The sequence below is a fragment of the Nasonia vitripennis genome, chromosome 4, assembly GCF_009193385.2.
Source record: "Nasonia vitripennis strain AsymCx chromosome 4, Nvit_psr_1.1, whole genome shotgun sequence".
Lineage (NCBI taxonomy): Eukaryota > Metazoa > Arthropoda > Insecta > Hymenoptera > Pteromalidae > Nasonia > Nasonia vitripennis.
Genome location: NC_045760.1, coordinates 33,071,200 through 33,097,623, shown reverse-complemented (window position 1 = coordinate 33,097,623; position 26,424 = coordinate 33,071,200). Strand labels below are relative to the sequence as shown.

Here is a 26,424-nt window from a genome sequence, read left to right as displayed (position 1 = left end):
TTAACGTTACCCCATCAGTCTTCTGTAGTCTTCAGCCGTGAATTTCTGAGAATTTTAAAGAATCTCTCCTGAACTTGCTGCTTTGTACGCCCGGAGAGTTTACCGGACATATTGTCGCGATCAATCAATTGAATAAAATCGTTAATAAATAATATAAAGGAGTTGTACTACTGTAATACTCAAAAAAATTTACAAAAAAGGAATAAAACCTTTTAATTTCTCAAGTTAATTTTTTTTCTATTAGTCTTTATTCTTCCCTCTGCATTATCGGGCTTGGGACCGTCGTGATGCCAGATGGCTTATTATCACGGCTGCATTAAAAGAACAAGACAATTTTCAAATGATGCATTAATACGTGTATTTTTAATTACATTTTTCTTAATTCATATCACGACGACGAAGATGAGGATGACGATTGTATTTTTACGCGTCTTCTTATTCTTCTGTTTGCCGCTGTCGCTACAGGAATGGATGCATCCGTCTGAAAACAAAACATTAAATTTAATTATTCTTAGAAAAATTTGTTCAAATGAAATATCTACCTCTGATGTTGCTTCTGCTGTCGTTGACGATGATGACGTCGATTTATCAGAGTCACTGACTTCGTCCTCATTCTTGTCCTCTACCATTTCCGTAGGCGGGCGTCTTTTTTTTGACGATTGTCGCTCGAGGAATAATTTTACATTAAATTTTCTTTGCTTGTATACAACGTTTTCGCAAGTAGTGTTTTCCGTCTGTGAGGCCTTGGATGACACCGATGGCTTAACCATCGACTTGTTTTGCTTTAAATTTAATAATCTTCTGTCTATCTTCTGAAAGAGTGATTGTTTCGATGATTATTTATAAAAGTAACAGAAACAAAGTTGTCAAGGAAGATTAAATGTTTTACAAACTTTTGGTTGAAACTGCTTGAGATTGAGGCATTTGATATATTCGGGATCGAGCGTATGTGCCTCTTCTTTTTCCTTAACTGTTGGGTCCCGAATCTCGTACCATTTGTAACGTTGATGATGCTTTTTTGCTCAGCAAAGCCATCGGGAATACTTGAACGTGTTTTTTTACGAAATTCCGAATTACATTTTGCCAATGATCCATGGGTTCGGGTAGATATACGGTGCTTCTGATTAACATGCCTATAAATAAAGGAAGAGAATTGAAAATTAATCGGTAAAGTAAATTTAGATCTGTTATTAATTACCTGTTTTTGTATTGGGATTCAATATACTCTTAACAAGAGTCGACACTGGAACAACACCACTTATGTAAGCTTTTTCCATCTGATCTTTGCCTTGTTTTAATATCATGGTTTGTATAGCTCGTCTAGAAAAAGCATGTTCGACAAAACGAAAAGTATAATCGGAGAAACCGTGATTCAATCGGGAAAATCCGATAAGCCTTGTCATCAAAAAATGAATTTTTAAATCCAACGTTTGATTGGCTTGCTTGTCCAAGTCTGTTTCCTCTTCGGGATAGTACTGCGTCATTTCAACAATCGCCACCTTCATAAATGGCCATCCGAAAAACTCATCCTTAAAGGTGATGGGAGGTTGCCGTAACTGTCGTCGCTCGCTTAGCTTGAGCATTTCACCAGCAGTCTGTCGCCTAAATACATACGTGCCTTCTTCAACATTTGCACCTCTGAATCCTTCCCTTGGACTATTCAGCAACCAAGTAATACGGGCATCGGGACAATTAGGCCAACGCCCATATAAAAAATAACGTAAACGCAGTTCGGAATCGTAACACTCTTCTATGGTTGCTCGTGTTAGCGAATTCCCTGCCGTTGCATTAACTAGATCGTAACACTTAACTAGAAAATCCAAATCTCCCTGGATACGCCAAGTCATATATCTAGTCCAGTTGCTAGCTACGCACACGGAACCGCATTCGAAGAATTTCTTAGCGCTGCTGGTCAAGAAGCCTACGTTCTCAAAAGAATTTTGTGCGTTCTTTAAACACGTTGAACCTTGAAAAGTCCTTACTTCTTCTATTCTCAAGGAAGCTGACGTTCTCAGTACCTCGAAACCAGTTTTATAATCTGCCATTCGACCTTTTGCATCGGATACTAATCGTTTCATATTTTTGTGTAATGGAAGCGTATTCAAAAAACAACTGAAATGCAACATTGTATCATTATATCATTATATGCGCGTACGTTATTATGTTTTGTCGATGTACCTGTAGCCTCCGGCCACTACGTATCCTGTCACGCTGCCCCATCTTTTCCGAAGCCGACACATGTAAGCGTGAATTTCGGGTAGGTATGCCTGTACATAGGTGACGTTGTCCCACAACGCGGAAGATGAGCATAGCCTGCGAAATCAAAACGATTAAATGTTCTATAACGACTATTTATTTATAATCATAAATATTTAATATTAACCTGGAAGTTACATGACCGTAGTCGTGTAGAAACATGGATCTGTAACGACATGCATCCTTTGCCTTTTTAAAAACATCGTGACCCAGCTTGGAATAGTCAATGACAACAGCGTAATCGTCCATTGGCTCGATCGTGTTGGCTATATGAATTTGAACTACTTCAGCATTGCCAGACATTAAGTCAACGTCCATGTCCTCCGTCATGAAGCGTACGAAATTTGGGCATCTCTCCGAATCGGATAACTTAAGCCCATGCGCATATCGCATGAAAAAAAGGTCGCATATGTGTCACCGGTTTTCCATAGTTTTAATATTTTCGCTGTCGTGCAATAACGTATCTATTGATTTGCAGAAGGACCCCCAATCTTCCGAGTACACAGACGGCATTTTAGTGCTGTCGTGAAGAGTAAAATTTGTGATATTACTATAACGCAATGTTCGACAATTTTCAGGCAAACGTTTAGAAGCCTTTTTAACAATTTCTTCAAAAAAAAATGAGAAAATGGGTCGAGTGACTCCGCCGTCGTTACTTTCTTCTTCCTCGTGTTCGTTAGCCATTTTGTTATTTTTTGGAAATAATTCCTCTTAATAGAAAACAATACATTGATCGAGTTATTCATGTATCCTCCCAATTTAAACTCAAACCACAATTTTTCATTTGCAGGATCAAGAAGACACGTTGTTTTCTTTTGATCAGATATTCTTACGACATTTTTTCCCGTACTCAAATCGAATTTTTTCCTTATCTTGAATACATCGATACTGCGTCCGACAACGACGATAGAATCAAAATCCGCTGTACACCTTCTTATGCGTGCATCGGTATGGTCTTCCAGTTGAAAAAAATGTAAATTATTATTATCTTCGTTAGCATCCACTGCATCTTTTTTCTGCGGCAATAAAATATTTCATAATCACTCTTAGTGCACACTGATTAAAGATTTACAATTGAAAGAGAATAAATAAGAGATTGGTTGAAGGGGGCCCCCTCCAACGCCCCCTTCTGTGAGATTCAAAACCTGCCAGCCCGCACAGGCTAGCCTAGGCGGCCCTGATCAAGATTTTCAAATACGAAATTCAAAATCAATGCCACCCACAATCTCTCCGGAAAGAAGAACAGAGAAGTTAATCAAGCGAGTTAAGCCTACCGAAAATTTTCATTACAGAGTAAATTTGTTATCGCGAAAAAAGGGATGAAAAACCCCAAAATTTGAACGACGTAGAGCGTAAAAGAAACTAATTTGTAGCTAGGGGAAAATGAAGGAAGCATAGTGGAAAATAGATTAAGACCACAGGCGGTAGCGTAAGAGAGAGAGAGAGAGAGAGAGGTAAATAAACAATTCAAAATTTAAAAATTAACAGTTTTTTATATAGTTATACAAATCTCATATTGTTAACAAAGTCAGCAAATTCCTGAGCTTCCGGCATCGTACATTTTAACAAAGTTTTTAATTCATCAGGATTCATTTTTTGGATTGATTTTCCGGCGCGCTTTCGACACGACATAGTACTTTTATCCGGTAAATTTAAATCTTCTGAGTAAAAGACGCCTTTTGATTGATAGTTTTTAAACGTTCTCTTTATAAGTGTTTCCACTTCTGATCGCGTAAACATACGGCGAGTAACCTAAATAAAAATCGAATTTACGTTTAACCAACCGAAATTTATAAAGATCAGAAAAATGGTAAATTTGGAATATGATAGAGTATAATAGCCAGCAATTCGCTTACCGTTAAATTGGTAGGTTTTTTAGTAGATTTTGCCTGAGGCTGAGCGGCGTCGTCTTGATCCTTCTGAGCAGTGTTATTCGCATCTTCATTGTTTTCATCTGATTCATTATCATATTGTTGAGCCTCGTGACCATTATCATCACAATTATCGTCATCATCGTTAAAGTCATCAAAATTATAATTGTACTTGTTAACAAAACTATCATTATTTTGCAAGCTGATATCATGTCGTCGTCGCTGTAACAATGAATTAAATTAATGAATTTTATCGGGTCAATTTAACTCAATTTTGTTTTGCCATACCTTTTCATCGAATGGCCTTATTGTATTATCTTTATTAGTTTGCCCTTGTTCGTTGTTCGATAACAACACATTATTCGATAGGGATGTGGATTCCATCTAAAACGAATACAACTACTTTATTTTTCTATTATTTTTTAATGCTTGCACATATACGTATATGCATGTATGAATATTGTAAACAAAAATTCATTTCAATTTGACCTGATCAATTGGATAATGCTGACTTCTTTTTTTTATATATCGCATCAAATTCTCGGATTGCAGCTGCTGCTGCTGCTGCTGTTGCTGAAGGAGCTCATGAGGATGCTGTGTAGAAGAAATAAAGGTAGACGGGTTGGACTCAGAAAGGACGGAACTTGACATCCCTAATTTGACATTATTGTTCATCGTCATGGTCATTAATAATTGTTGCTGCTGAAGTTGCTGATAATAATTTAGCTGCTGGAGCTGTTGTTTTTGTAGTTTTTGATCCTCAAAGGGAAGCTGGTTTAAGTTGTAAAAAAATATTATACTATTATCCGTAAGAGAAACAAATAAATAATGTAAATTACCATTTGACGATGTCGCTGTTCGTCGTTATACGAATAACTCTGTTGAAGCGGTAACTGCCTATTCGAATTATTATTTGAACCCACAGCAGATGATGTTGCCGTAAACGGAAGTACAGCGCGAGATTGATTCTTTATTCTTTTACTATTATTGGAGAATGATGATGGTGGAGGCTACAAAATTATGATCCATGAGTATTTTAACTTACAAAATTAAAAACGTTAATGTTCAGATTTCTAAAATAACGATTTTTGGCCTTACGCGATATAAAGTCTGCGGATGGGAACTGGTTTGATCTTTTTCAGTACTGATTATCCTTTTCATTTTATCTACTATTGCCTTCTTTTTTTCAACAAGCACCTCCATATCTTTATCTATGTCACTCATCTCTGTTAGCAGCCCTGCGAGAGTAACCTTCTCATTCTCGTAATCATCATCATCATCAACGTAATCATCATCGTCGTCATTTTCTACGTAGAAAGGTTGTTGGTTCTGATTTAGATAATTTCTTGGCCATTGCTTGCCTCTTCCGGCCATCGTTTATCTGTTTCATAATGAGTATAAGTAATGAATTAAAATATTTACTTGCATACGCGGAAAGAAAAAATCCAATCGAATCTGACATATTCGAATGCAAAAAAATCGGCCATTTTTAATTTGTACAGAGGACAAGGGACGTTTCGTATGCTACGTTATTGTTTGTTGGCCCTAAAAAGAGCCGATTGATTTATTTTTCCGTAATTAATTGCAATGAGTGTCGTTGATTACTTTTTCAGACGGTCGTTGGAAAGTCGTTGGAATGGACTTTTTTCAGCTAGCACGGGCCGCAAAGGTGGCACAAACAGTTTTGGTTTTGTGGGAATCCGTACACCTCCACCGAGGGCTGCCTCCGACTTGGCTGGCGGTCGCGAGGGATTCTCTCGGTTGGGCGCGGCTGACTCGGGCGTCGGACTTTTTGGGAATTTCAAACGTTCTTCGCCTGAAAGAACTAATCCCAAGTCGGCCGGGGATGGTAAAGCAGATGTGGGCTGGGGAACTACGAATTTACTGTTTCTTCGCACCTGCACAATCTGAGAATCGTCGCTCGACCGAGGATTCTCCTTAAGACGATCAAAAAGACGCCGTATTTTTCTATTTCGCCGTTGTGATCGTCGTTTAGGACGATTTGCTGTTGATTTCATCGCGAGAGCGTAGACAACGATGAGCTACTAAAAAAATATCGCATTATGAGTTGGGAAAAGTAATAGACGCACGTAAGACAGAAAGTGCAAATATTTCGCGATAAAAACACCGCCGCGAAGCTTCTCCGCGCTTAACCGTCTCAAGTTACTTGGCTCGATTTAAATGCAGATAATCAATCAGAAAGAATTAGATATTTTCTTTATTTTTCGGTCTTATATATAATTCATTTTAAGGGTGTCGTCTTTATAGCTGCGCAAAACCGCCACAAAATATTTTGTATTCCCAATCTAAAAGAAAATGAAAAAGCGCGATTGAACTTTACTTCGGTAGAAAAAATTATTAATCCTAACATTTATCATTGAGCGCTGGGTTGAAAAAATTATCTGTAATAGAAGAACAGTATACTTGGACACGACATCCCTTCAAGTTTAAAGGCTAACTTCAGCAAGCGTTTACATTCCCCTCTTAAAAAATACGTGATGGCCTATATCATGAAGCATTTGCTGTCAATGCATTTAATACGTGATTCTGATTAGTTGCCAAGGTTTATTGGTTATGAAGCGACATCTGTGTTATGGCACCAAAATTTAAATTGTAATTGTAATTATAACAATAAAATCATTATTTTCAAATCATTCCAAATCAGAAATATGAATTTAGCATTTTCAGCGGCTTTACTTATTCCGTATCACTTTTTAAAGAACATATTGTAAAATTTTAAGGAAAGTTTTAGAAGTCCAAGTAACGAACTGGGCAACAAAACTACGCCCGCGTATCGCGCTGGACTTAGTATTACATAATTAACAGAGAGAATCGACTATCCAGTTATTTTGCCTACCCGGACCTAGAGAATCTACGAAAATGCAACGTGGGCTGTGTTACATTCGCGTAGACGCACCCTACTACGAACCTAGTGATGAACGAGGAGACCGATCTTGTCTCACGTGACCTATCTACAAGATCGTTGTCGCGTGGCGATGATGGCTGATGTTACTCCGGTGATAAGAAATTCGATGGTCATAGGCAGTGATCTCAAGAATCGCCTGGCCTGGTCACCGTCATCTCTTATCCCATGCGGAACCCTAATGGTTCCAACCGGCACTGCCCTGTCATCCCCTCGCAACATCTCTTAACCTCCTAATTTTTCGGCAACAGAGTGAGCATTGGTGGGCTCTTCCGACTTTGCGCCTCGCATATGCAGGGTGCCCTCGGCTTTGGCACTGGTGGTCCTGCATATACTCCTACTGCCCTATCTCTAAAGATGATACAATACCCTTCAAATTACTGTTTCCGTGGATGTGGATGACCCTGGAAGCCTTGAGACCGGATGTAGCCTTGTAGAGCCTTGAGACCGGATGGCCTTGTAGAGCCTTGAGACCGGATGACCTTGTAGATCCTAACACCCTGGTGACCAGGAAGCCAAAGTCCCTATGAGCGGTAGACGGTCTCGAGCGACCCTGGATATCCTGAAGCCTGGAGTGACGTGGACTGCTGACTTGTTACTCCTATGATGTTCATGTGGCGGTCGGCGAACGAATGATCGGTAGCGTTGAGCGCGGCCGTATTTATAGCAGAATCGTTGGTCACCACGGCAAACCGCAGGTCACCACGGCAAAACCGCAGGTCACCACGGTAAAATCGCAGGTCACCACGGCAAACCGCAGGTCACCACGGCAAACCACGGCAAAACCACTGGTTAGCACGGTAAACCGCAGGTCACCACGGCAAAACCGCAGGTCACCACGGCAAACCGCAGGTCACCACGGTAAAATCGCAGGTCACCACGGCAAACCGCAGGTCATCACGGTAAAATCGCTGGTTAACACGGCAAATCGCAGGTCACCACGGCAAAACTACTGGTCATCACGGTAAACCGCAGGTCACCACGGCAAACCACGGCAAAACCACTGGTCACCACGGTAAACCGCAGGTCACCACGGCAAAACCGCAGGTCACCACGGCAAACCGCAGGTCACCACGGTAAAATCGCAGGTCACCACGGCAAACCGCAGGTCACCACGGTAAAATCGCTGGTTACCACGGCAAACCGCAGGTCACCACGGCAAACCGCAGGTCACCACGGTAAAATCGCTTGTTACCACGGAAAAACGGCTGGTCATCACGGCAAAACCGCTCGCACCACGATATAACTGTAAAAGCACGGAATGCCTTCCTTTATAATGCTGAGGAAATGCGCTATATAAATTAAACTTCTCTGGATGTGTTTGAAGCGCAGAGCGAGAACCTGCGCTATATAAATTAAAGTTCTACGGGGTTTCGTGGGGATGTTTGCAGCGCAGAGCAAGGAGCTGCGCTATATAAATTAAACTTCTCTGGAGTTAGTGCATCCGTTTGCAGCGCAGAGCGAGTACCTGCGCCATATAAATTAAAGTTCTTCACGTCTGTGTGCCGTAGTTGCACACCGCGCTGAGTATGGGGCAGCGCGTTACAAGTTAAACCCCTTTTACAATTCCCGTACCTTTCCCTGAGTCGAGACGAGGCGACTTAAAATATACCTCTAATTCCTATTGCATCCCACTTATATCCCCGTGTGAAGTTAATTGAAGTGTAGTGCAGTGACAAGCAACAGCAGCGGACCATCAACATCATCATCATCATCATCATCGAGGACCAGTACCAGGTGGACATCGGCGGCGGCGGCGGACCAGGACCAGTACATCGCGGAAACATGGGTAAGTACCTCCCTCTGGGAGTACATATTATTAAGTATACAAATAGTCGAGCAAATGTCTTGTGCATTTGCTCGACCGTTTGTATGCAAGGGACTCGACATTCACTCTTGAGTGTCTGGAGTCTCGAACTAGTTAGGGAAAGCACTCAGTGCAGGTGGGCATTCGGGACTTGGTTCTCGGGCTCGCTTGCTTCTGCAAGAACAGATAAATTTTGCAGTCAATACTTGTTCTTGCAAAAGCAGGCGGGCTCGGTGATCGATCCCAACTTGACCAATTTTCCGGTGTCACCATCTCACGACACCCCACCTGTGCGAGGGAAGAGGGTGTTAGGCTATCGCGAGGGCACAGCACACGCCCGACCTTCGACCCGACGTAGCCAGGTAGATGTAATTAGTTGTTTAATTGTAAAAAATCGGGGTTCGGCGGGGAATGCAGCGTAAGGCTGGTCGGAGCCGGCTCCGCACGCGGTACTCTGCTCTGGTGTAGGGCCGTTAGAGTAACACCTCTTGATTAAGAGGTGGGTCGATCCCGATAATCACCAGACTACGATGCCACCAGCAGCGTCCTTCGGGCGCCACATTGCACTCGCTGCTATTGTCTGCCGAAACGGTCTTGCAGTTAGGGCGCGAGCTAGGCCGGCCTCATCGTATAGCTCTCAAGGAGGCTGCGCTTGCATATTGCATAGACATGCTATAGCGCTCTATGCAAGCGCATTTTCCATGCGCCTATTCACCAACGTCCACGATCGTGAGAGCTGGGCAACGTTGCGCGTACGCGCGCATGTATATATAAAATATACATCGTACATGCAACGGCTGATGGTGAGGGCCTTCTATTTTTCTTCTCTCAGAACCAAATGCTCTTTTACTTTTTCTATGCTTCTATTTTTAGTTTTTTCTTCATCATTTGCGAGATAATTAGCCTAAAATTCCATGTAACTAATAATTTCGTCTGGGACACTAAAACAATTGCGCTGATCGTTTTCCTTTCCGGTATTCACTTTTTATTTCCTTTAGCTAACTCTTATTTCTTGCTAACAATTGATAGGGATCAGATGCTACACTTTTCGCTATTATTCGTCGAAGCAGAAGAATCTTTCTGATTTTTTTTTTTGGCTCACGGAAGTAAGAGTATCTTCCGGACAGGATACTTCTACTTCATGTGTCTCACTAGCGTCCAAGTCGCGTGAGCCGGGCAACGTTGCTTCTGCAGCAGCGGCTAATGGTGAGGCTTCGGTTCGCGTCGGTATCGCGTCATAAGAGGGTGGTGTGAGCTATCCGCCGTGAGGGTTGGGAATCGCATAATCCGGTTCGCGGTCGCTTTCGGTGTTAGGTCGGTAATCTCGCGTCATGCGGGAGGTGTGAGCTATCATCCGCCGTGGGGTTGGGAGCAGTCCTCGTGTACCAGGCATGCACTCTTTCGCTCTCTCTCTCTCTCTCTCTCTCTCTCTCTCTCTCTCTCTCTCTCTCTCTCTCTCTCTCTCTCTCTCTCTCTCTCTCGTCTATTAGCAGCTAGGGAGTACTATCATGGAATAGCTGTGTAGGTGTGAGCTACCGTTGTTATCCTCTATCTCTGTTTGATGCATGCTTTTTCTTCAGATTCAATAGTATTATCATGCAAACCAAATTATGATTATGCAATAATTTGACGGTTTGCAACATGTTAATAGCGTCAGGTGAAGAATTCATGATTAATTTCATTATTACAAAAAAAAGGTTGGACTTTTTGGATAAAAATGTCCAAACATTTTTTGTAATAATGAAATTAAGTATGAATTCTTCACTTGTCTGTAGCGCCCTCGAAACTAACACCTCCTACCGCCCTTTAATCTGAAAATCACCCAAAGAACTTTTTTTTTTTATTTTGTAGTAATTAACATGAACAAAATAAACAGCAGCAACCCCACTGCCAGCAGCAGCAGCAGTGGCAGCAGCAGCAGTGGCAGCAGCAGCAGTGGCAGCAGCAGAAGTGGCAGCAGCAGCAGTGGCAGCAACAGCAGTGGCAGCAGCAGTAGTGGCAGCAGCAGCAGCAGCAACAACAACAGCAGCAGCAGCAGCAGCAACAGTAGCAGTGGCAGCAGCAGAAGCCGCCAAGTTTCTGCGAAGAAGGCTAGGCTGAGGTATTTTTTCTTTTTTTTCCTTTTATATTTTAGTTACTAAAATCATATTTTTATTGTTTGCGATAGCCCTTCATTGCTGTACTCGCCGCTGCCCCGAACGCCAACATCCTCGTTGGAGAGGCCAATGACGCCACGAGCCGCGGTTACGCCACGGTCGTCGGTTCTCCAACCGGTTGTTGGCTCCAACGGCTGCTCCAGAGCTCGTCGTGGGGCGAGGCGAAACTTGGCCGCCGAGTATGTCGGCGACCAAGAGAACGTAGACCCGACAGCTCCACCAGAATTGTATGTTCAATAATATCTAACTCTCAAATATTTATATTATTATTTTACCTTTTATAAAGGTTTTTATAGGAGACTTTATTTTTTACAGATCACTATTTGATGAATTGGAGGAATTTTTGGTTCTTAGGAATGCGTAAGTTTTTCCTCTGATTTCCTTTTGTGTTTTGACTTATTAATTTAAATAAATATCTATCTCTAAATTGCAGGATCACAGCAGGAGGAGCACAGCAGGAGGAGCAGCAGCAACAACCGCAACACCTCGAACCACTACCACAACAGCAACAGCAATCACCAGAACAGCAACATCCACTACAACATCAACAACCACCACCACAACACCAACAACCACCACAACATATTCAACCACCACAACACCAACAACCACTACCACAACAGCAACAGCAATCACCACAACATCAACAACCACCACCACAACACCAACAACCACCACAACATATTCAACCACCACAACACCAACAATCACCACCACAACAGGAGCAGGCACAGCTGCAAGAGTAAGTGAATAGTTAATTCGTGTGTGTTGTCATCTTACTCTACTCTTTCCAAAGTTTCTTTTCAGTGACCAAGAAGAGCAGCTACCTCCCCCCTTACCTCCTCACCCGATACCGGAAGCGGTAGCGAATGGCTTCCGTGGACCGCAGAGGAGGTCTAGGGGAAAGTTTGCCCACAATCGGGACTTCATAAGGGAGTTAGAACCGATGCCGGATCTGGAAGGCTACCCGGTCGGCAACCTGAAATTTTGTACTGCTACACATGTGCGTAAAGCACTATATGTAGCAGCCAATTTTTTCAGGTTGACGGGCGGGCGGTTTCCTCGTCAGACAGACCGTATGCAAAAGTCATACCATGCGTGTCTACGCACCGTAGACAAGCATGTTTGCGAGATGGGGGCACAGAAGTTTTCCCTGTACGGTCTGTCTGTAGAGGAAGCCCAAGCCTTTTATGATGCGGCATATGGGAGCTACCTTATGAGGAAAAATGATCCTACCCGAAGGGGTAGACGACGATGAAGCTTTGTTGCACACATGCACGCACACACATACACATGCACGCACATACACATGCACATACATACGTTCCACATGCATACACACATACACACATACACACATATACACGCAAATACATACGTTCCACATGCGCATACACACACATGCACACACATATACACATACTTACATACACGCGGATACACACACACACACACACACACATACACACGTAGGATATTAATTTATTAATGTTGTTTTATGGTTAATAAAATTAGATTTTAATTAACGAATGATTTTTTATTCCCCCAGTACATAAAATCCCGTGGTGTGTAGGGCTCTAGGCGAAGGGACCACGTAAAAAACCCAACGCGCCGCGTCGATACCCCCTGGGTGGTGTGGAAATTCGACGTTTTCATAACTTGTTTTTTTTTTTGCGAGTCAGAAAATGGATTATATTAATTTATTTCTTCTTTATGTTCAACAACAGCAACAACAACGACAGCGGCAGCAAGAACAGCAGTAAGAAATGGAACAACCTATGTAAGTACATTACGATACGTGTGACTTAAATGGTTCTTTTTTACACGGCGCCGTGTAAAACTGAAAAATCAGCTTAAAAATTTGGGTGTATGTGCACTGTTTGGGTGTATTGTAACAAAAAAGTAATTTAGGAAACAGAAAACAACACGAGAGTTTTTTGAACTAGAGCGCCTGTTGGATAGAGTGCGTGCTGCGCTTTCCGTCGACGTTTTCGCGCGTGCATTAATTATCGCGGGAATCGAGAAAGTGGGGTAATCCACGGGGAAATTCAATCAATCAATCAATTTCCGGGAATTTCTCCACTTTTACCCAAAATAACCCACCTCGTAACCCAAAATATCTCATTGAGCTACCCAGTTTACCCATTTGGGGTAAAGTGGGTTGCCATTTGGGTTATTTGGGTAAACCCCAGTTTACCCATTTGGGGTAAACTGGGTCGTCGGGTGGGTAATTTTGGGATAATTCGTGGGTTATTTGGGTAAATTACCCAATGTCCCAATAACCCATTTTGGGTTATATACCGATATCTCGTAAAACTGGGTAGCTGAAACGCTAAATCTCGCGCAGGAGAACCGTTTTAGACGGTTCTAGAGCACTTTTAACCGATTATTCGTGAAGTTTTCAATGACCGAAGAACCCAATAACCCAATAACCCAATAACCCAATTACCCAATAACCCAATTACCCAATTACCCAAAAATGCAGAAAAAAGTAGGTATCGGAAAAAAGTACACGAAAATAATCAGAAACGAATTCTAAGTCGATTTGACCCTACTCGTATTTTTGGGTAGTTTCCAGAACCCAATAACCCAATAACCCAATTACCCAATTATCCACAAAATGCAGAAAAAAGTAGGTATCGGGAAAAGTATACGAAAATAATCAGAAACGAATTCTAAGTCGATTTGACCCTATTCGTATTTTGGGTAGTTTCCATAACCCAATAACCCAAAAATGCAGAAAAAAGTAGGTACCGGAAGAAGTATACCAAAATGATCAGAAACGAATTCTGAGTCGATTGGACCATACTCGTATTTTTGGGTAATTTGAACTTAGAAAAAATTTGAAATAGAGGTCACCTGAAATTCGCTCGTTTTCAAAAATGCAAAAAAAATTTTCAAGTCTGTTTTTCTTAATGAAAAAAAAGACTTAGGGAAAAATTTTTAAAACCAAAAATGTTTATTTTTTTTTCCTCTTTCATTTATCATTATCAGATATATAGGAACCCAATTTTATTAGGTACCTAAACATAGAATTACAGTGTTTGGAGGGGGGAAAGGGGGAAGGGGGTATTGATTCGGAAAGGCCTTCGAGTACTGACCATTGATAAGTAGTCAATAGTACATATGGTAGTATATATCGAGTAGTCGTATGCTGTATCTCGGAAACTTGAGGGCGAAGGGGGTGGGTTGTTGGCTTCATTCGATCGGGCGGAAAAAGTTACCCAATAAAACCCAATAACCCAATAGCCCTCCAGCCAAATGACCGAAGAACCCAATAACCCAATAACCCAATAACCCAATAACCCAATAACCCAATAACCCAATTACCCAATAACCCAATTACCCAATTACCCAAAAATGCAGAAAAAAGTAGGTATCGGAAAAAAGTACACGAAAATAATCAGAAACGAATTCTAAGTCGATTTGACCCTACTCGTATTTTTGGGTAGTTTCCAGAACCCAATAACCCAATAACCCAATTACCCAATTATCCAAAAATGCAGAAAAAAGTAGGTATCGGGAAAAGTATACGAAAATAATCAGAAACGAATTCTAAGTCGATTTGACCCTATTCGTATTTTGGGTAGTTTCCATAACCCAATAACCCAAAAATGCAGAAAAAAGTAGGTACCGGAAGAAGTATACCAAAATGATCAGAAACGAATTCTGAGTCGATTGGACCATACTCGTATTTTTGGGTAATTTGAACTTAGAAAAAATTTGAAATAGAGGTCACCTGAAATTCGCTCGTTTTCAAAAATGCAAAAAAAATTTTCAAGCCTGTTTTTCTTAATGAAAAAAAAGACTTAGGGAAAAATTTTTAAAACCAAAAATGTTTATTTTTTTTTCCTCTTTCATTTATCATTATCAGATATATAGGAACCCAATTTTATTAGGTACCTAAACATAGAATTACAGTGTTTGGAGGGGGGAAAGGGGGAAGGGGGTATTGATTCGGAAAGGCCTTCGAGTACTGACCATTGATAAGTAGTCAATAGTACATATGGTAGTATATATCGAGTAGTCGTATGCTGTATCTCGGAAACTTGAGGGCGAAGGGGGTGGGTTGTTGGCTTCATTCGATCGGGCGGAAAAAGTTACCCAATAAAACCCAATAACCCAATAGCCCTCCAGCCAAATGACCGAAGAACCCAATAACCCAATAACCCAATAACCCAATTACCCAATAACCCAATTACCCAATTACCCAAAAATGCAGAAAAAAGTAGGTATCGGAAAAAAGTACACGAAAATAATCAGAAACGAATTCTAAGTCGATTTGACCCTACTCGTATTTTTGGGTAGTTTCCAGAACCCAATAACCCAATAACCCAATTACCCAATTATCCAAAAATGCAGAAAAAAGTAGGTATCGGGAAAAGTATACGAAAATAATCAGAAACGAATTCTAAGTCGATTTGACCCTATTCGTATTTTGGGTAGTTTCCATAACCCAATAACCCAAAAATGCAGAAAAAAGTAGGTACCGGAAGAAGTATACCAAAATGATCAGAAACGAATTCTGAGTCGATTGGACCATACTCGTATTTTTGGGTAATTTGAACTTAGAAAAAATTTGAAATAGAGGTCACCTGAAATTCGCTCGTTTTCAAAAATGCAAAAAAAATTTTCAAGTCTGTTTTTCTTAATGAAAAAAAAGACTTAGGGAAAAATTTTTAAAACCAAAAATGTTTATTTTTTTTTCCTCTTTCATTTATCATTATCAGATATATAGGAACCCAATTTTATTAGGTACCTAAACATAGAATTACAGTGTTTGGAGGGGGGAAAGGGGGAAGGGGGTATTGATTCGGAAAGGCCTTCGAGTACTGACCATTGATAAGTAGTCAATAGTACATATGGTAGTATATATCGAGTAGTCGTATGCTGTATCTCGGAAACTTGAGGGCGAAGGGGGTGGGTTGTTGGCTTCATTCGATCGGGCGGAAAAAGTTACCCAATAAAACCCAATAACCCAATAGCCCTCCAGCCAAATGACCGAAGAACCCAATAACCCAATAACCCAATAACCCAATAACCCAATAACCCAATAACCCAATAACCCAATAACCCAATAACCCAATAACCCAATAACCCAATAACCCAATAGCCCTACAGCCCAATGACCGAAGAACCCAATAACCCAATAACCCAATAACCCAATTACCCAATAACCCAATTACCCAATTACCCAAAAATGCAGAAAAAAGTAGGTATCGGAAAAAAGTACACGAAAATAATCAGAAACGAATTCTAAGTCGATTTGACCCTACTCGTATTTTTGGGTAGTTTCCAGAACCCAATAACCCAATAACCCAATTACCCAATTATCCACAAAATGCAGAAAAAAGTAGGTATCGGGAAAAGTATACGAAAATAATCAGAAACGAATTCTAAGTCGATTTGACCCTATTCGTATTTTGGGTAGTTTCCATAACCCAATAACCCAAAAATGCAGAAAAAAGTAGGTACCGGAAGAAGTATACCAAAATGATCAGAAACGAATTCTGAGTCGATTGGACCATACTCGTATTTTTGGGTAATTTGAACTTAGAAAAAATTTGAAATAGAGGTCACCTGAAATTCGCTCGTTTTCAAAAATGCAAAAAAAATTTTCAAGTCTGTTTTTCTTAATGAAAAAAAAGACTTAGGGAAAAATTTTTAAAACCAAAAATGTTTATTTTTTTTTCCTCTTTCATTTATCATTATCAGATATATAGGAACCCAATTTTATTAGGTACCTAAACATAGAATTACAGTGTTTGGAGGGGGGAAAGGGGGAAGGGGGTATTGATTCGGAAAGGCCTTCGAGTACTGACCATTGATAAGTAGTCAATAGTACATATGGTAGTATATATCGAGTAGTCGTATGCTGTATCTCGGAAACTTGAGGGCGAAGGGGGTGGGTTGTTGGCTTCATTCGATCGGGCGGAAAAAGTTACCCAATAAAACCCAATAACCCAATAGCCCTCCAGCCAAATGACCGAAGAACCCAATAACCCAATAACCCAATAACCCAATAACCCAATAACCCAATAACCCAATTACCCAATAACCCAATTACCCAATTACCCAAAAATGCAGAAAAAAGTAGGTATCGGAAAAAAGTACACGAAAATAATCAGAAACGAATTCTAAGTCGATTTGACCCTACTCGTATTTTTGGGTAGTTTCCAGAACCCAATAACCCAATAACCCAATTACCCAATTATCCAAAAATGCAGAAAAAAGTAGGTATCGGGAAAAGTATACGAAAATAATCAGAAACGAATTCTAAGTCGATTTGACCCTATTCGTATTTTGGGTAGTTTCCATAACCCAATAACCCAAAAATGCAGAAAAAAGTAGGTACCGGAAGAAGTATACCAAAATGATCAGAAACGAATTCTGAGTCGATTGGACCATACTCGTATTTTTGGGTAATTTGAACTTAGAAAAAATTTGAAATAGAGGTCACCTGAAATTCGCTCGTTTTCAAAAATGCAAAAAAAATTTTCAAGCCTGTTTTTCTTAATGAAAAAAAAGACTTAGGGAAAAATTTTTAAAACCAAAAATGTTTATTTTTTTTTCCTCTTTCATTTATCATTATCAGATATATAGGAACCCAATTTTATTAGGTACCTAAACATAGAATTACAGTGTTTGGAGGGGGGAAAGGGGGAAGGGGGTATTGATTCGGAAAGGCCTTCGAGTACTGACCATTGATAAGTAGTCAATAGTACATATGGTAGTATATATCGAGTAGTCGTATGCTGTATCTCGGAAACTTGAGGGCGAAGGGGGTGGGTTGTTGGCTTCATTCGATCGGGCGGAAAAAGTTACCCAATAAAACCCAATAACCCAATAGCCCTCCAGCCAAATGACCGAAGAACCCAATAACCCAATAACCCAATAACCCAATAACCCAATAACCCAATAACCCAATAACCCAATAACCCAATAACCCAATAACCCAATAACCCAATAACCCAAATAACCCAATAACCCAATAACCCAATAACCCAATAACCTACCTACCCGGACGCGGGAAACGAAATGACACTGATAGATGATGATTACTATAAATTGTCTACCTGCCCGTAACCAACCGAACCTACAAAGGATCTACGTGAAAAGCAACGTCGGCTATGTTACCTTCGCGTAGACGCACCCTACTTTGAGACCTAATCGTTGTTCGATGAGGCCGATCTTGTCTCACGAGACCTATCTACAAGATCGTTGTCGCGTGACGATGATTGGCTGGCGTTACTCCGGTGATAAGAATTCGATGGTTATAGGCAGTGATTTCAAGAATCGCCTGGCCTGATCACCAAACTTCTTATCCCAGGAGGAACCCTAATGGTTCCAACCGGCGCTGCCCTATCATCCCCGCCGCAACACCTCTTAACCTCCTAAGCTACGTTCGAGATAGAGCGGGCGTTGGCGGGCCCTACCGACTCTATCCCTTCGCATACGTGGGGTGCCCTGGGCTTTGGCACTAAGAGATCCCACGTACACTTTCCTAATGCCTAGCTGTTTCGAGGCTCCATCTTGTTGTTGATGTCGTTTTCGTTTCCAGCAACAAAAGCACCCCTTGCATGTCAAGCATCGTCGAAACGATAATTGACATACTTTATATTATGTACTCTCAGAGAGAGGTACTTACCCACGATCCCGCGATGTCCTCTGGTCCTTCTCCTGGTCCCGGTGTTCTGGTCCTCGTCCTAGACCGCCGCTGCCTCTGATGTGATGTCCCGCTGGTACTTGATGATCCGGGTCGTCCGCGGCCTAGTCATCGATGATGCTGCTGCTGCTTGCCACTTCACTACACTATACTGCTTCAAACAATCCTTAGACTGAATGAAACAATGGGGAATATTTATACTCGCCCCTGCTCGAGTATCACTCACACGCGCACACACTCGCACGTTACCTCCGGCAATCCGAAGACTGCCGATGATAGTTTGGGGAATGTTTATACTCGCCCCTGCTCGAGTATCACTCACACGCGCACACACTCGCACGCTACCTCCGGCAATCCGAAGACAGCCGCTGATAGTTTGGGGAATGTTTATTCTCGCCCCTGCTCGAGTATCACTCACACGCGCACACACTCGCACGCTAGCTCCGGCAATCCGAAGACTGCCGATGATAGTTTGGGGAATGTTTATACCAGGCTCCAGTTTCCAAAAATGCAGAAAAAAGTAGGTATCGGAAAAAAGTATAGGAAAATAATCAGAAACGGATTCTAAGCCGATTGGACCATACTCGTATTTTTGGGTAATTTGAACATAGAAAAACTTGAAATAGAGGTCATCTGAAATTCGCTCTAGTTTTCAAAAATGCAAAAAATAATTTTCAAGTCTGTTTTTCTTAATGAAAAAAAAGACTTAGGGAAAAATTTTTAAAACCAAAAATGTTTATTTTTTTTTTCTCTTTCATTTATCATTATCAGATATATAGGAACCCAATTTTATTAGGTACCTAAACATAGAATTACAGTGTTTGGAGGGGGGAAAGGGGGAAGGGGGTATTGATTCGGAAAGGCCTTCGAGTACTGACCATTGATAAGTAGTCAATAGTAAATATGGTAGTATATATCGAGTAGTCGTATGCTGTATCTCGGAAACTTGAGGGCGAAGGGGGTGGGTTGTTGGCTTCATTCGATCGGGCGGAAAAAGTTACCCAATAAAACCCAATAAGCCAATAGCCCTCCAGCCCAATGACCGAAGAACCCAATAACCCAATAACCCAATAACCCAATAACCCAATAACCCAATAACCCAATAACCCAATAACCCAATAACCCAATAACCCAATAACCCAATATTAACCCAACAATCTTAAATCCCGCCCAAATTGCTTCACTCAATTAAAAAGGGAGAAAAAGTATAAATGTTTCTTCATTTTCCGACAAATTTTCCGGATGTTCAAAAATTTTCACCGTTAGCCGACAAGATACATTCAAACATGTCGTTACAAGCTCTCACGACGAGGACGTCGGTGATAGGTACGTGGAATATTCGTATTGACGCACTGTATTATTATTATTAAGCGTTAATACGTATATTCCTTTGAGAGCCACCCTACCTACCTACCCGGACGCGAGAAACGAAATGACACTGATAGATGATGATTACTATAAATTGTCTACCTGCCCGTAACCAACCGAACCTACAAAGGATCTACGTGAAAAGCAACGTCGGCTGTGTTACCTTCGCGTAGACGCACCCTACTTTGAGACCTAATCGTTGTTCGATGAGGCCGATCTTGTCTCACGAGACCTATCTACAAGATCGTTGTCGCGTGACGATGATTGGCTGGCGTTACTCCGGTGATAAGAATTCGATGGTTATAGGCAGTGATTTCAAGAATCGCCTGGCCTGATCACCAAACTTCTTATCCCAGGAGGAACCCTAATGGTTCCAACCGGCGCTGCCCTGTCATCCCCGCCGCAACACCTCTTAACCTCCTAAGCTACGTTCGAGATAGAGCGGGCGTTGGCGGGCCCTACCGACTCCATCCCTTCGCATACGTGGGGTGCCCTGGGCTTTGGCACTAAGAGATCCCACGTACACTTTCCTAATGCCCTAGCTGTTTCGAGGCTCCATCTTGTTGTTGATGTCGTTTTCGTTTCCAGCAACAAAAGCACCCCTTGCATGTCAAGCATCGTCGAAACGATAATTGACATACTTTATATTATGTACTCTCAGAGAGAGGTACTTACCCACGATCCCGCGATGTCCTCTGGTCCTTCTCCTGGTCCCGGTGTTCTGGTCCTCGTCCTAGTCCGCCGCTGCCACCGATGTGATGTCCCGCTGGTACTTCATGATCCGGGTCGTCCGCCGCCTAGTCATCGATGATGCTGCTGCTGCTTGCCACTTCACTACACTATACTGCTTCAAACAATCCTTAGACTGAATGAAACAATGGGGAATATTTATACTCGCCCCTGCTCGAGTATCACTCACACGCGCACACACTCGCACGCTACCTCCGGCAATCCGAAGACTGATGATGATAGTTTGGGGAATGTTTATACTCGCCCCTGCTCGAGTATCACTCACACGCGCACACACTCGCACACACTCGCACGCTACCTCCAGCAATCCGAAGACAGCCGATGATAGTTTGGGGAATGTTTATTCTCGCCCCTGCTCGAGTATCACTCACACGCGCACACACTCGCACGCTACCTCCGGCAATCCGAAGACTGCCGATGATAGTTTGGGGAATGTTTGTACCAGGCTCCAGTTTCCAAAAATGCAGAAAAAAGTAGGTATCGGAAAAAGTATACCAAAATGATCAGAAACGAATTCTGAGTCGATTGGACCATACTCGTATTTTTGGGTAATTTAAACTTAGACAAAATTTGAAAAAGATGTCATCTGAAATTCGCTCTAGTTTCCATAACCCAATAACCCAATAACCCAAAAATACAGAAAAAAGTAGGTATCGGAAAAAGTATACCAAAATGATCAGAAACGAATTCTGAGTCGATTGGACCATACTCGTATTTTTGGGTAATTTGAACTTAGACAAAATTTGAAAAAGATGTCATCTGAAATTCGCTCCAGTTTTCAAAAATGCAAAAAAATATTCAAGTCTGTTTTTCTTAATGAAAAAAAAGACAGGGACAAATTTTTAAAACCAAAAATGTTTTTTTTTCCCCTTTCATTTATCATTATCAGATATATAGGAACCCAATTTTATTAGGTACCTAAACATAGAATTACAGTGTTTGGAGGGGGGAAAGGGGGAAGGGGGTATTGATTCGGAAAGGCCTTCGAATACTGACCATTGATAAGTAGTCAATAGTACATATGGTAGTATATATCGAGTAGTCATATGCTGTATCTCGGAAACTTGAGGGCGAAGGGGGTGGGTTGTTGGCTTCATTCGATCGGGCGGAAAAAGTTACCCAATAAAACCCAATAAGCCAATAGCCCTACAGCCCAATGACCGAAGAACCCAATAACCCAATAACCCAATAACCCAATAACCCAATAACCCAATAACCCAATAACCCAATAACCCAATATTAACCCAACAATCTTAAATCCCGCCCAAATTGCTTCACTCAATTAAAAAGGGAGAAAAAGTACAAATGTTTCTTCATTTTCCGACAAATTTTCCGGATGTTCAAAAATTTTCACCGTTAGCCGACAAGATACATTCAAACATGTCGTTACAAGCTCTCACGACGAGGACGTCGGTGATAGGTACGTGGAATATTCGTATTGACGCACTGTATTATTATTATTAAGCGTTAATACGTATATTCCTTTGAGAGCCACCCTACCTACCTACCCGGACGCGAGAAACGAAATGACACTGTTTGATGATGAATTACTATAAATTGTCTACCTGCCCGTAACCAACCGAACCTACAAAGGATCTACGTGAAAAGCAACGTCGGCTGTGTTACCTTCGCGTAGACGCACCCTACTTTGAGACCTAATCGTTGTTCGATGAGGCCGATCTTGTCTCACGAGACCTATCTACAAGATCGTTGTCGCGTGACGATGATTGGCTGGCGTTAGTCCGGTGATAAGAATTCGATGGTTATAGGCAGTGATTTCAAGAATCGCCTGGCCTGATCACCAAACTTCTTATCCCAGGAGGAACCCTAATGGTTCCAACCGGCGCTGCCCTATCATCCCCGCCGCAACACCTCTTAACCTCCTAAGCTACGTTCGAGATAGAGCGGGCGTTGGCGGGCCCTACCGACTCCATCCCTTCGCATACGTGGGGTGCCCTGGGCTTTGGCACTAAGAGATCCCACGTACACTTTCCTAATGCCCTAGCTGTTTCGAGGCTCCATCTTGTTGTTGATGTCGTTTTCGTTTCCAGCAACAAAAACAACATCAACAATAAAAGTACCCCTTGCATGTCAAGCATCGTCGAAACGATAATTGACATACTTTATATTATGTACTCTCAGAGAGAGGTACTTACCCACGATCCCGCGATGTCCTCTGGTCCTTCTCCTGGTCCCTGTGTTCTGGTACTCGTCCTAGTCCGCCGCTGCCACCGATGTGATGTCCCGCTGTTACTTGATGATCCGGGTCGTCCGCCGCCTAGTCATCGATGATACTGCTGCTGCTTGCCACTTCACTACACTATACTGCTTCAAACAATCCTTAGACTGAATGAAACAATGGGGAATATTTATACTCGCCCCTGCTCGAGTATCACTCACACGCGCCACACTCGCACACTACCTCCGGCAATCCCAAGACTGCCGATGATAGTTTGGAGAATGTTTCTACTCGCCCATGCTCGAGTATCACTCACACGCGCACACTCTCGCACGCTACCTCCGGCAATCCGAAGACAGCCGATGATAGTTTGGGGAATGTTTATTCTCGCCCCTGCTCGAGTATCACTCACACGCGCACACTCTCGCACGCTACCTCCGGCAATCCGAAGACAACCGATGATAGTTTGGGGAATGTTTATTCTCGCCCCTGCTCGAGTATCACTCACACGCGCACACACTCGCACGCTAGCTCCGGCAATCCGAAGACTGCCGATGATAGTTTGGGGAATGTTTGTACCAGGCTCGTTTCCAAAAATGCAGGAAAAAGTAGGTATCGGAAAAAAGTATACGAAAATAATCAGAAACGAATTCTAGTCGATTGGGCCATACTCGTATTTTTGGGTAATTTGAACTTACCCAAAAATACTTCGGTCATTGGGCTGTAGGGCTTATTGGGTTTTAGCCAATAGTAACTTTTTCCGCTCGATCGAATGAAGCCAACAACCCACCCCCTTCGCCCTCAAGTTTCCGAGATACAGCATACGACTACTCGATATGTACTACCATATGTACTATTGACTACTTATCAATGGTCAGTATTCGAAGGCCTTTCCGAATCAATGCTCCTTTCCCCCTTTCTCCCCTCCAAACAATGTAATTCTATGTTTAGGTACCTAATAAAATTGGGTTCCTATATATCTGATAATGATAAATGAAAGAAGAAAAAAAAATAAACATTTTTGGTTTTAAAAATTTGTCCGTTTTTTTTTTCATTAAGACTTGAAAATTTATTTTGCATTTTTGAAAACTGGAGCGAATTTCAGATGACATCTTTTTCAAATTTTTTCTAATTTGAACTTAGAAAAAATTTGAAAAAGATGTCATCTGAAATTCGCTCCAGTTTTCAAAAATGCAAAATAAATTTTCAAGTCTTAATGAAAAAAAAAACGGACAAATTTTTAAAACCAAAAATGTTTATTTTTTTTTCTTCTTTCATTTATCATTATCAGATATATAGGAACCCAATTTTATTAGGTACCTAAACATAGAATTACATTGTTTGGAGGGGAGAAAGGGGGAAAGGAGCATTGATTCGGAAAGGCCTTCGAATACTGACCATTGATAAGTAGTCAATAGTACATATGGTAGTACATATCGAGTAGTCGTATGCTGTATCTCGGAAACTTGAGGGCGAAGGGGGTGGGTTGTTGGCTTCATTCGATCGAGCGGAAAAAGTTACTATTGGGTAAAACCCAATAAGCCCTACAGCCCAATGACCGAAGAACCCAATAACCCAACTTGGGTTACTAATTAGCTTTTTGGGTTATTGGGTGAGTTAGTTTCTGCGGTTTTTTAGCCTATTTTGGCGACTAATATTGATTCAATTTGCATTATTCGCGTGCTATTGTTGGTTTAGAATTCACCCAAGCTTTGCGCATTTTTGCCATTTTTGAGTAATTCGCTATTTCTAGGTAACTTTACTGATCTCCGACTAGTTTTTACAATTTTTACGCGTCTTTCTAGATTTCTCTAATATTTTTCTAATTTTTTCCTGCATTTTTGGTTATTGGGTTCTGGAAACTATCCAAAAATACGAGTAGGGTGAAATCGACTTAGAATTCGTTTCTGATCATTTTGGTATACTTTTCCCGATAACTAATTTTTTCTGCATTTTTGGGTTATTGGGTTATTGGGTTATGGAAACTACCCAAAAATACGAGTAGGGTCAAATCGACTTAGAATTCGTTTCTGATTATTTTCGTATACTTTTTACCGATACCTACTTTTTCCTGCATTTTTGGGTTATTGGGTTATTCGTTTATTGGGTTATTGGGTTCTGGAAACTACCCAAAAATACGAGTAGGGTCAAATCGACTTTGAATTCGTTTCTGATAATTTTGGTATACTTTTTCCGATAACTAATTTTTTCTGCATTTTTGGATTATTGGGTTATTGGGTTCCGGAAACTACCCAAAAATACGAGTAGGGTGAAATCGACTTCGAATTCGTTTCTGATAATTTTGGTATACCTTTTCCGATAACTAATTTTTTCTGCATTTTTGGGTTATTGGGTTATTGGGTTATGGAAACTACCCAAAAATACGAGTAGGTCAAATCGACTTAGAATTCGTTTCTGATTATTTTCGTATACTTTTTACCGATACCTACTTTTTCCTGCATTTTTGGGTTATTGGGTTATTGGTTTATTGGGTTATTGGGTTCTGGAAACTACCCAAAAATACGAGTAGGGTCAAATCGACTTAGAATTCGTTTCTGATCATTTGGGCATACTTTTTCCTATGACTAATTTTTTCTGCATTTTAGTGTTATTGGGTTATTGGGTTATTGGTTTATGGAAACTACCCAAAAATACGAGTAGGGTCAAGTCGACTTAGAATTCGTTTCTGATTATTTTGTTATACTTTTTCGGATACCTACTTTTTCCTGCATTTTTGGGTTATTGGGTTATGGAAACGAGAGCAAATTTCACATGACATCTTTTTCAAATTTTTCTGTTCAAACCACCCAAAAATACGAGTAGGGTCAAATCGACTTAGAATTCGTTTCTGATCATTTGGGCATACTTTTTCCTATGACTAATTTTTTCTGCATTTTAGTGTTATTGGGTTATTGGGTTATTGGGTTATGGAAACTACCCAAAAATACGAGTAGGGTCAAATCAACTTAGAATTCGTTTCTGATTATTTTGTTATATGTTTTCGGATACCTACGTTTTTCTGCATTTTTGGGTTATTGGGTTCTGGAAACTACCCAAAAATACAAGTAGGGTCAAATCGACTTAGAATTCGTTTCTGATTATTTTCGTATACTTTTTTCCGATACCTACATTTTCCTGTATTTTTGGGTTATTGGGTTATTGGGTTATGGAAACGAGAGCAAATTTCAGATGACATCTTTTTCAAATTTTTTTGTAAGTTCAAATAACCCAGAAATACGAGTATGGTCCACGACACTGAATTCGTTTCTGATCATTTTGGTATACTTTTTGCGATACCTACTTTTTTCTGCCTTTTTGGGTTAATGGGTTATTGGGTTATTGGGTTATTGGGTTCTGGAAACTACCCAAAAATACGAGTATGGTCCAATCGACTAAGAATTCGTTTCTGTTCATTTTGGTATACTTTTTGCGATACCTACTTTTTTCT

The 26,424-nt window shown here is 41.2% G+C and overlaps 3 protein-coding genes across 14 annotated transcripts; 1 reads left to right on the top strand and 2 right to left on the bottom strand.

The window, feature by feature from the left end:
• Positions 1-333: 333 nt before the first annotated feature.
• On the bottom strand, positions 334-2,681 carry LOC116417417. Its single transcript, XM_031930437.1, has 6 exons — positions 2,384-2,681; positions 2,179-2,313; positions 1,199-2,112; positions 894-1,133; positions 543-812; positions 334-481 (listed from the first exon to the last, which is right to left on the bottom strand). The coding sequence occupies exons 1-4, from the start codon at positions 2,647-2,649 to the stop codon at positions 967-969; spliced, it is 1,482 nt and encodes a 493-aa protein (XP_031786297.1). The 5' UTR covers positions 2,650-2,681; the 3' UTR covers positions 334-481; positions 543-812; positions 894-966.
• Positions 2,682-2,689: 8 nt separating this feature from the next.
• Positions 2,690-9,647, bottom strand: LOC100679448 (probable serine/threonine-protein kinase cdc7). Of its 11 annotated transcripts, XM_032598880.1 has the most exons (9): positions 7,420-9,647; positions 5,733-6,172; positions 5,226-5,508; positions 4,967-5,137; positions 4,617-4,898; positions 4,416-4,511; positions 4,113-4,349; positions 3,763-4,008; positions 2,690-3,272 (listed from the first exon to the last, which is right to left on the bottom strand). In XM_032598880.1, exons 3-9 carry the CDS (start codon positions 5,499-5,501, stop codon positions 2,721-2,723), a joined length of 1,860 nt encoding a protein of 619 aa, XP_032454771.1. In that variant the 5' UTR covers positions 5,502-5,508; positions 5,733-6,172; positions 7,420-9,647; the 3' UTR covers positions 2,690-2,720. The 11 variants fall into 11 exon arrangements, with proteins under 11 accessions (XP_032454771.1, XP_031786289.1, XP_031786290.1 ...); XM_031930429.2 differs by having other exon boundaries at positions 5,226-6,172; XM_031930430.2 differs by having other exon boundaries at positions 5,226-6,169.
• Positions 9,648-9,653: 6 nt separating this feature from the next.
• Positions 9,654-12,422, top strand: LOC116417418 (uncharacterized protein DDB_G0283357-like). 2 transcript variants are annotated; one of them, XM_031930438.2, is made up of 5 exons: positions 9,654-10,958; positions 11,025-11,240; positions 11,329-11,373; positions 11,447-11,755; positions 11,821-12,422. In XM_031930438.2, the coding sequence occupies exons 1-5, from the start codon at positions 10,717-10,719 to the stop codon at positions 12,269-12,271; spliced, it is 1,263 nt and encodes a 420-aa protein (XP_031786298.1). In that variant the 5' UTR covers positions 9,654-10,716; the 3' UTR covers positions 12,272-12,422. The 2 variants fall into 2 exon arrangements, with proteins under 2 accessions (XP_031786298.1, XP_031786299.1); XM_031930439.2 differs by having other exon boundaries at positions 10,402-10,958; positions 11,810-12,015.
• The last annotated feature ends 14,002 nt before the right edge of the window (positions 12,423-26,424 follow it).

Bases quoted from the DNA above. Each gene is read 5' to 3' on its own strand.
- LOC116417417 (XM_031930437.1), bottom strand. From the start codon at position 2,649: ATGCGATATGCGCATGGGCTTAAGTTATCCGATTCGGAGAGATGCCCA. The intron at 2,314-2,383 runs GTTAATATTAAA...TTGATTTCGCAG, and splicing joins TACGGTCATGTAACTTCCAG to GCTATGCTCATCTTCCGCGT. The intron at 2,113-2,178 runs GTACATCGACAA...GTTGCATTTCAG, and splicing joins GTAGTGGCCGGAGGCTACAG to TTGTTTTTTGAATACGCTTC.
- LOC100679448 (XM_031930429.2), bottom strand. From the start codon at position 5,501: ATGGCCGGAAGAGGCAAGCAATGGCCAAGAAATTATCTAAATCAGAAC. The intron at 4,512-4,616 runs GTCAAATTGAAA...TATTCGTTTTAG, and splicing joins AGCATTATCCAATTGATCAG to ATGGAATCCACATCCCTATC. The intron at 4,009-4,112 runs GTAAGCGAATTG...ATTTTTATTTAG, and splicing joins AAAAACCTACCAATTTAACG to GTTACTCGCCGTATGTTTAC.
- LOC116417418 (XM_031930438.2), top strand. From the start codon at position 10,717: ATGAACAAAATAAACAGCAGCAACCCCACTGCCAGCAGCAGCAGCAGT. The intron at 10,959-11,024 runs GTATTTTTTCTT...TGTTTGCGATAG, and splicing joins GCGAAGAAGGCTAGGCTGAG to CCCTTCATTGCTGTACTCGC. The intron at 11,374-11,446 runs GTAAGTTTTTCC...TCTAAATTGCAG, and splicing joins TTTTTGGTTCTTAGGAATGC to GATCACAGCAGGAGGAGCAC.